The 10,432-nt window shown below is 36.4% G+C and overlaps 1 protein-coding gene across 1 annotated transcript; it reads right to left on the bottom strand.

Moving 5' to 3' along the window:
* Nucleotides 1–504: 504 nt before the first annotated feature.
* LOC142614748 (protein PHLOEM UNLOADING MODULATOR) lies at nt 505–9,493 on the bottom strand. The gene is made up of 4 exons (XM_075787317.1): nt 9,113–9,493; nt 2,287–2,681; nt 1,178–1,371; nt 505–1,059 (listed from the first exon to the last, which is right to left on the bottom strand). Exons 1-4 carry the CDS (start codon nt 9,397–9,399, stop codon nt 661–663), a joined length of 1,275 nt encoding a protein of 424 aa, XP_075643432.1. The 5' UTR covers nt 9,400–9,493; the 3' UTR covers nt 505–660.
* Between the last annotated feature and the right edge of the window lie 939 nt (nt 9,494–10,432).

The raw sequence follows: 10,432 nt of genomic DNA, 5'->3' as shown, positions 1-10,432 counted from the left end.
ATATTTGTGTCCAAATTAGGGTTTTAACTGCACCTTTTCATAGTTTGGAGTAGAAAGTGCAAGCATCACCATTATGGTCTAGCATGGATTTGTGCAATCAACCTTTATTCTAATACTCGGACCAACACCTTAACCTCTTGCCTCTTGGTATTGAACTTCTTGAGTGTCCTTAAGTTGTAGCTCATGCTAAGCAAGTATGCTTTGTACTCAAATATCTCTTATTTTTGTAACTGTGTATAACTTCCTCATTCTTTCATGGAGGCTTGGGTAAGAGATGTATCCCTTTTCCTACTTCAACGAAATATTCACATTTATCAAAAAAATAAAAAATAATTAGGAGTATAAAATAAAACTTTTGCAGAAGTTGTATTGGTCATGACTGTGAGGTTCACTTGCATTAGGCCCAGACCGAATTGTCACTCAATGCTAAACCTTTGTTGAGGCAACTCTAAATTGTGTGCGCCTTAAGCTTAGTGATTTGATGTAAGTTCACTTAAGCAACCATTTTTATCAAAGGAAAGTTCACAAAATCATCTCATTTAGTAAACAGAAAAGCCTCAAGACATATCCTACACAAACAACTTTCACAAAAGAAGAAAATTGTAAAATTACATAGAACTAAAATGACATCGTGGTAGAAAATCTTAAAAGAAAAATAAATCATCCATCGCTGGTCCATGTGAAGGCCAAAAGAACAATGGTAAGTGCAGAAAAAATGGTTGCACAAGCAAACACCCACATAGCCCTGTTGGGGCCTTTGTTTTGGCTCTCTTGACTGCCTATCTCAACCTCTTCGAGAAGCTCCCTCACTTTATCCATGTCTGAGTCCTTTGCAGCTTGGATTAGTCTACCCTGAATTTTTTCAAGCTTAGTAAGCCTTCTACCACGGGATGCATTCTTGACTGGCCAGATATAACCTGTCATCTTCCAGAGAAGGATGCCTACATATATGGCAACAACACAGTCAACAGTGTAATGGTGGCGCTCTCGTATCTCTCTCTGGGCGCTGTGCATTACAAAAAGCCATATAAGAGCTGAACTAAAACCTCCATAAGCTTCCTGAAATCATTTTTGAAAAAGAGGCCAACAATACTCAGTAACTTCCCCCATTAACCTTAGGTGGCAAGGGCTACAAGTGACAAGAAAATATGGTTTCACAATATATTTTGAAATATACCGTCCAAGCCATGGCAGTCAGTACTGCAACAAGCATGTGGCCACTGTATAGGAGGTCATTGCAGCCACCTCCAGCTTTCTTTAGCAGACTGTACCATGAGGATCCTTCTGAAGCAGTGGGTCGCAAGAAATCAATTAGGAAGCTCATTGAACCCCAGTCTGGCCGATAGTCACCAGGGTATTTCCCAGTATCAGCTGGAATTAAAGAGAGATGTTAACATGCACCACTTATGGTAAAAGGAAACATATTCATGGTATAAATGAAGGAATATAAGGAAACACACGTTCATGGTCACATCTTATGAGATCTGAACACTTACCTCTATGGCTACAAATACAATAAAGTCAACAATGCCTACTATTGTTCACAGGCTAAATTTAAGGCTATTGTTTGATGGAACCCTAGGACAAGGAGGATGGATAGCCATGGAGGAGGCAACATTTTTCTCCCTTAACACTTTCCTGTCTAGAATAAGATGTTTAAAAAGCATCTTGCAGTATACCCTGGAGTTAAGGGTCTTACTGATGATCCGCTTAGGCCAAACCACATGGCCCAATGCCAACAATAAACAAGAACTTCATTAGTAAAGATAATCTACACAATCATGAAGAAGGAATCCAAAATGAGTATATACTACATTAACACGCACAAAACCTTACTTTTAGAAAAACTTCAAGTAAATTTGTATAAATATAAATCTTCAATTGGAGTATCAAAGAGAACTGAATTATCAAGGATGGCCAATCAAAAAATCTTGAATGACTTTACACCTCCCCTCTACCCAACCCCAAAGAATAAAACTTCATTAACTTGTGGATTGCAAAGTGATAGCTAGAACCCATAAAAAAAATTGGTAAAGAAAATTTTGTAGCAAATATTAAGATGGTATTTTAAATATGGATGATCTATGCAATGCAGTATAGTGATTTGCTAAAAAATAATGGCACAGAAGATGTCAACTATTCATAAATTTCCTACAAAAATCAGTAGAGAAATCAAATCAGAACACAGCACATACCAATTCCAAGCCAAAGGGTCAGGCAAATATCATTTTAAACATGCATGCATTGGGCCAACAGAAGAATATGAACTTAATACACAGAACATACCATAGGCTGTATCCCATTGGATTAATTGGCGAATAGAATTAGCATCTGAAGCATAAGGTACATAATATTTTTGAGCCCAATGATGAGGATATGCAGGGACTCTGAAGCGAGCAGTAGCACACCAAGGCCTGGCTGATGGCAAAATAGTAGATACAAATGATATGGCCCGAAGAAGACGTCCAATTGCCATGGTGAACATGTATCTTGCACCTAGGCCAAGGCCAGGAGCTTCTACAGAGTCAAATAGTACAGAGAATGCCAGCATCATAAACAGCATTAGGAAATGGTGCAGTCCAATAATATGAGCTCTCAGTATCTCAACTATGACATGGGGAAGTTTCTCGTTAACTGCCAGTAGTAACCACTGGCCAGTGTCCGGAAGAGGAGGTGTATCACTGTCAAACATTAAGGAGTGAATAATTCCATTGTTAAAACACTCAAGCTAATTATTAATGCAGAAATAGCATGATAAATTTGAAGGTATTCTCATTAGAATTTCTTGATAATACCATAACTGTTCATTGTTTTCATTAAAAAATCAGCACTTTTATCTCTCTTAGGTTGTTGAGATGATTCTTCAAAGATGTACATATAGCCCCACTTACTAAACTGTATAAAGCATGATACCCATATCAATGTCCTTGACACCTTGTTACAAGGTCTATAAGATGTTTGCATCAATCAATGGAACAAATATATATAATGCAGCGCAGACAAATCCATGGGCGTCTGCCAGTTTCAAGTCAAGGCCACTTTGGTGCTTCCCACTCCATGCATGCCCAAAACAATTACACTCTTCTTTCTATTATGATTGTGGTAGCTTATGATATGAATCTTCTGAGAACAACATGCAAAACAATAAAAGGTCAAGCAATACAAGACAAGAAATTTAACATGGTTCAACAAACTCTATGCCCTATCCATGGAGAATGCAAATAAACAAAAAATCCACTATTAACAATAAGAGTTATAGCCACGTAAAATCTCTCACAAACATAAATTATCTCAACTTTGCAACACAACAACAAGTGCTCACACACTAACTCTCTCCCTCACTAGACAAAATTTTATCTTCTAAATCCCTCTCACACGCGCCAAAGCTCCACACCAAACCCTTTGTAGGGTTACCTATATATAAGACTTTAAACTTATCCCTTAGTGAGCAAGGAATATAACATTACTTCATTGACAAAGGATAAACTTTTCTTATATACCAAGAAAATTCAAATAACTAACCAAGTCAATCTAGTAAACCTCTAAATTATTTCCCTCATAGGCTGAACTAAACAAATCTCCACATCTAACATATGAGGTGTCTTCACTAGAGTACCTCTTTAGGCATCATTTTCACCCCTTTTGCAGGTAGGGATGCTCTAACATGTCCTCAACAAGAGATGTGATCAATTGAGTTCAAGCAATGCTTGAAATTTTCTCAAACTAGCTTTCACATCTACGTCCGTTACATGAACCACAAATCTTACTGTTAAATATTAGCATTGATATACCATGTTGAATATGTTAGTATGGATGCGGAAGCGAAAGCATAAAGTGTAGAACACAATAGTATGGATGTGGAAGCGAAAGCATAAAGCGTAGAACACAATAACATACGAGGGTTACGTGGTTCAGCCTAACGGCCTACATCCACGGAGGAAATGATGTATTAGAGTGTAGTACAAATCTTGTGTTACAATGAACCAGAACATGTGTATATATAGTAGACTAAACCCTAGAGTAATAGACTTCTAGTACAAGTAGGAGACTTGGCTTGTACACAAAATAGAATTAGGCTTGGGCTTATGCTAATAGGCTAATATATCTCTAATACCCCCTCTCAAATTCAAGATGGAAACTTGATGAAATCTTGAGATTTGATAAGATTGAGAAGATCCCTTGAATGAAGTTTAGCTCTGTGATGGTGGTTTGAGGAAGGCAATGGTCTTGCAGTGTTGATACGATTTCTAACGGTGGCATGACTATACCGGAGAGTTTTGACTGCAGCAGTAGGAAGCCAAAGAAGATGAATGCAACGAAGAAACACCGAGGAAGACAAAGATTGCTCTTAATACATCAAAATGACAGAAAACCATGGCCACAGGAAGGTGGCTCTGATACTATGTTAAATATTAGCATTAATATACCATGTTGAATATGCTAGTATGAATGCGGAAGCGAAAGCATAAAGTGTAGAACACAATAACACACGAGGATTACGTGGTTCAGCCTAACGGCCTACATCCACGGAAGAAACCTTAAAGGGCTACATCAATAATATATTAGAGTGTAGTACAAATTCTATGTTACAATGAACCATAACATGTGTATATATAGTAGACTAAATCCTAGACTAATAGACTTCTAGTACAAGTAGGAGATTTGGCTTGCACACAAAGTAGAATTAGGCTTGAGTTTATGCTAATGGGCTAATATATCTCTATCACTTACTTTCTTCAATTTATGATTATCAGACCTTAGCAATGTTTTAACCAAAGACTCTGTGCCTTTTGCTCCACCATGCACTCCACATTAAGTATCTCTCCAATCAACTTGTACAAATTTGTTAAAGCTCCCCCCCCCTTTATTACCAATAAAGCACTTTTTGTAACTTTCTTAACTCCACCTCTTGTAGAATATCCATAACCAAAAGAAATCATAATTCTTTCAATCTTGGGTAAATGTTTCACATTACCCAAGCTCTTAACAGTCCCATTAAACATTGTGTGGTTCTTTTTTTTCCTCAACCTCGACATGTGTTGAGTCCATATTGGGCAACTTGTGGGTCATATTCTTAATTAGTCAAGTTTGGAACTCTCGCTAATTGGGCTTTCCCTTCACCAATTTATCAGTGCACCCCTTGACCCATAAGCCCAAGGCCCAATTACACAATCTTTGCACCAAAAGAAAAAGGAGATGTTAGTAAAGACAGCTTTGAAGTATTTTAGGAAACGGGTACCTAGTAAAATTTTACGAAAAGCAGCTTGCCAAGCTCAGAAGAACTTAATGCTGCGAAAAGAAACATTTGAATCAACAAGATTAGAAACTTATTTTTGTACAAAAATATTTAAATCTATCAGGTTCTGATTTGGTTACTGGAAGCTTGATGAAAACTCAAGAGGAAATTGATTTGGTAAGGAGAGAATGTTTTCTAAGTTACACGTGCTTTTAGGTTGAAAGGCTATTTTTGTGATGAATACAAAATGATATGGAAGGGGTGTCAACACATCTTTCCTAGGTAGGTAGTGGTGGGCTACTCTCTTTTAGCTAAAACTAGATGCTGCTTTCTCCCCACTAATTACCACATCCAGTAATAAAGCTTCCACCATCGTTAGACATAGTAGCAAACTTCTTCAACTTCCCATACAACCTTTAATCAGTCGTTACTCCACTAGGATGTATTTGACAGTAGTTTGCTAAAAACTAAAACTATTTTTCCCATCAAAGGGTTCCACATGAAACTTTGTGCTTGCCATCTCTTGGAACCTAAATCAAGACCTCAGACCTCTGGAACTAATTTGTTATGATAGTAGAAGTTCATATACTAATTCTTATGACAAAGACACAAATAATAAAAACTGATTAGCACAAGACACAAAATTTAACATAATTCAATGAATTCTATATGTATATCTAAAAGCAATACTAACCAAAAATCCACTATAGGAATTAGAACCGCACACAAACCCACATGTTTATAAACTTAGCAAGCTTTTCTTTCTTTTCTTTTCTTTTCTTTTTTTTACATAATTGATATTGTAGAATCAAAGAATATTGAAAAAGCTTCATACCCCTTTTTTCAAGAGTCACCAATCTACTATGTCATAGGAACTTCAAATTATAAATAAAAATTAGAGGAGCTAGATCCCTGTAAAGAAAATTACCAAAAGAACCTTTCATTTTTTTTTTTTTGAAATATACAAACCCAAATCCCCCATACATCCATAGTTCTCTCACACTAACAAAATCTCTCACTAGACAAAGCTTCATCTTCTCACACCAAAACTATACCACCAAACCCTATGCAGTGTTGCCAATACATACAGATTTATACATATCCTCGGTGTACAAAGAATACTTTCTTGGTGAATATTGGCCATAACATTACTTCTTTGACAAGGAAAAAACTTTTCTTCTACACCAAGAAAGCTCAAATAATTATCCAAATCAAACTAGGAAACCTCTAAACTACCTATTCCCTTTCCCCTCATGAGCTGGATGTTAACACCTTATGAGAACTCGAGCTGAATCAAGAAACAGGGGAGGAAACTCAAGAGTTGGAGTTTCTGTCCTAAAGTGTTGATTGGTAGTAAGGTTAGAAGGGTAACCTCTGATTGGAAGTCAGAGCAGAAGAATCAGCACTTACCTTCCCTCAGCAAGTGTCAATCGACAGTATTTGCTTGGATTGATTCGGTTTCGTGTAGCAGCTCCCTCTTATTCCCATGCACATGAATCAACCTTGATTGGACAACTAAAGGCTCAGATGGAAACGGAAGCAAGAGTTTGCACATGATTAGAATAGTTAGTTGTTAGTTAATTGGTAATGGAGAAGATAGAGTTTAGTTAGAAGTCTAGCATACTAGTCACATTTATCAAATGTGTAATTCTCATAAACACCCGCGATATTAATAAGAGCACATGGGGAGATTAGCAAACCAATAATCTTGAGTTATATGGGCCAATTAGATTAGGGCTAGTCATCTATAAAATAGATGCTCGTAACTCCCATTACATTCATCAACTAGAATAATAAATTTGTTGTTGCCTAGACAATTGTAGTCTTGCTGAGAGATAGAGATTCCCTAGAAGTAATCTCATATGGAGAAGGTGATTTGAAGAAGTTACAACATTCTCATCACCATCACTCATACAATTCCATTCATTAATCCATCATTCATCCAATTCCTATACAATCTGAAACCCGCTTTGCCATCATCCATAGCATTCTCTAACGGCAAGGTTCATCTCTATATCATCAACAACCATTAGAAACCATAATGCATGAATTCCTAAGCCCCTAAACACAAACATACAGCAACCCATTCATCAACAACCAAATTCCTACATCAAGGAACACAAACCCTAAGAGTGTTCCATACACTGGATGTAAAAATTTCAAATAGATAATTTTGTGAATTAATAGCTTGGCATACATCATAGATGGAGCTTAAATATTATACACCATCCCTCGTGCTTCAAGTGGAATGAATGAACATGTGCAGAACAAAGAAGCTTTAACAATTAGGATGTGTGAATACCTCAGTCATCTGTCAAATCATTTTATTCACAATTTGTAAATTAATTTACATCAAACTCATTAACAATATCAACTGAAAGATTCAAGAGAATATGAATAAGAGAAAAAAGCATTTTCACCTTAATCACCAACTAATATTTAAATTTACAGTTTAAGGCAATGCCATCCATTGCAGTTTATTTTTTTCAGAAATTTTTTTTTAATGAACATCCACTACAGATATACTACCTAAATGACAAAAACTTTGAAAATTTTTTGGGAGAATGCATAGCCCTATTCCTTAAACATATGTTCCATTCTATTATTATTATTATAATATTTCCATTCTATTATTCTTGAAATGTAATAGTATACGTAAGCATGCTAACTTTGACCAAAAATTACATGCCATTATACTTCATTGAAGTCTTCCTTTAAGCACAGATGCATGCAATATAATCGTCTCTTCTTCAGGGGTCAGCCATAGATTTGAAATGAACTCTGTCACAAGTTTAACATCTGAAATAAACATCTTTAGAAGCCAATCAAGAGAACAGTGAAAAAAAAATTCATAAGTTAATCTACCTTTTTTTTTTGAGGGGGGGGGGGGGGGGGGCAAGTGGCATTTTTCAATTGGAAGATAATATACCCCGCAAAATAAGCAGAATACTACCTATTTTATAATATGTCAATTCTGATGTTCTCAAATAAGCTCATGGGTGACTATGAACCTTAAATGGACATAACATCAATTAATCTCAAATAAGCTCATGGGTGACTGAACTTTGAATGGACATAACATCAATTAAGCAGTTGAAGCAAATATGATCTTTGGAACTTACATTTAAATCCCAGAAGAGATGGATGTGCATTCATAACAGGCAAAAGTAACACTGAAATTGCCAAAAATAGGCACATGAATTTAGAGTAAGTCCAGCTAAGATTCTATACTATTTAAATTAAAGTAATCAAAACCATTGAAGAGTTATAAACTAATGCAGCTGAAGCCCATGCATACTTATATGATACTCTGCCATCAAAATTTTGAGGCCATAGACTGACTAACTATAAAAGGAAAGACTCAAAATATCCCAGAGCTGAAACAGTTGTTTTATACCAAATCTGTTACCCTTGGAGACACAATTCCTATAAAGTAACTAGTAACCAACATTTACATCCTGGAACAATTTAGTCAACTCCTTCAATGATGGTTTACTCTAAATTTAGCACTTTTGAATCGATCCCAACCACTTCCAAAATCTATCAGATCAGGTCAGACAAATCCAACAAATACCTAACAGTGACAAAGCTAAACTAGAAATCAAATCTGAAACTGAAACCCATGTTGATGCTTCATAGAACCTAAGATTCCAACGAAGTGAAACTAAACGAAAACGATTTAAGCTTGACCCATTTAATATAAAGCAAAAAGTAAGGCAAAATGAACTTGACCCACATAAGAAAAACTCAAAAAGAAATAAAAGAGTTCAAATTTGAGTGCGTGGATCTCTTACGAGCTGGAAAAACCAAAAACATTCATATTGCATCAAAGCAGAGACACAGAAACAGAGGGAGGAAAGCAATGCAACGAGTTACCGGTGCCAGTCTAGGCCGAGGACGGCGGTAACGAAGCGTACAGAGAGAGCCTCGAAGAGGAGAGCTGAGAGCATGAAGAGCATGGAAGCTACAAAGGGTATGGCCGCACGAAACTCAGAGAACCAGTGCTTGTAGAAGGGGACGCGAATCACCGCAGCTAGAGCGAGAATAGACCACAGTGCTGGCTGAAGACGCGCGTGCCACGTCGGCGATATGTGGCGGAGGTAGTCGATAGCCACGTACGACATGGCGGCGACGCCAAGGCCTGGAGGCGCCCGCCACCTCATGGTGGTCAGAGGAGTGAGGAACAAAGGAGATTAGAAGTGTGAATTATGTGAGTGTGATTTTAAAATAGGAAAAGCGTTTGTATGTAGTGTTCATTTATTATGATTTATTTCTTGGGCCATTCTATAGTATTATGAGTATCCCAACTTTCTTTCTTTTTTCTTTTTTCTTTTTTCTTTTTTTTAAAGTTCGTTGGTAAGTAAGAAAGGGTCAAATTGCTATTTATATATATATATACACACTGTTATAGGTAAGGAACAAAGCTCTAATTTTCACTACCAATTGTGAAATCTAATATGACTTTTGTTTTCTTTCTATCTCCTTTTGTTGTTCAAACTTCAAAACTATACATATATTGTTGTGACTCTTTCTCTCCATGTTTCATGGTTTTCCCTTTGAGGTAGTAAAAAGAGGAAAAGTTTCTAAGGATTTCTAGTTCAAAGTGACTGGGGGATAGGGAAATTGGAGGGTTTGTTTTACATTCATGTTTTAATCCCTTGATCTTTAAATGTGAAATACATTGGCTAGTTTAGTTGTTAGGATTTTTTTTTCTCTTTCGTTCTTTTCATTATTAATGGTTCCTTTCCTTTTCCTGCCATAAGATTATGATTGGGAGAATAGAACATCCAGATTTATGTGGATAAATGGTTTCAATTGGTTGACTGGTTTAAAATGTGCATGATATTTATAGTCATGCCATTCAATTGATTTGTTTTGGTGGGTTAATTTTGAAACTATCCTAACTAACTCAAGACTTTGTCAAAATCTATCCTAGACAGAGGAGGCAACATTTTACTCTTTTAACACTTTTATGTCTAGAATAAGATGCTTAAATAAGATCTTGCAGTAAGCCCTGGAGTTGAGGGTTTTTTTGATGAGCTGCCCACATTGGCACTAATTGGGAGTTGGGACCAACCACATGGCCCAGTGCTAAGTGCTAACAATAAACAAAATTAGGGTTTTCTTTTAATCATGTGAGTGCAATTTATAAAAGGAAAACATAGTGTGTTCATTCATGATGAATATTTATGTCTT

The sequence above is a fragment of the Castanea sativa genome, chromosome 1, assembly GCF_040712315.1.
Source record: "Castanea sativa cultivar Marrone di Chiusa Pesio chromosome 1, ASM4071231v1".
Taxonomy (NCBI): domain Eukaryota; kingdom Viridiplantae; phylum Streptophyta; class Magnoliopsida; order Fagales; family Fagaceae; genus Castanea; species Castanea sativa.
This window is presented reverse-complemented; position numbering and strand designations above follow the sequence as displayed.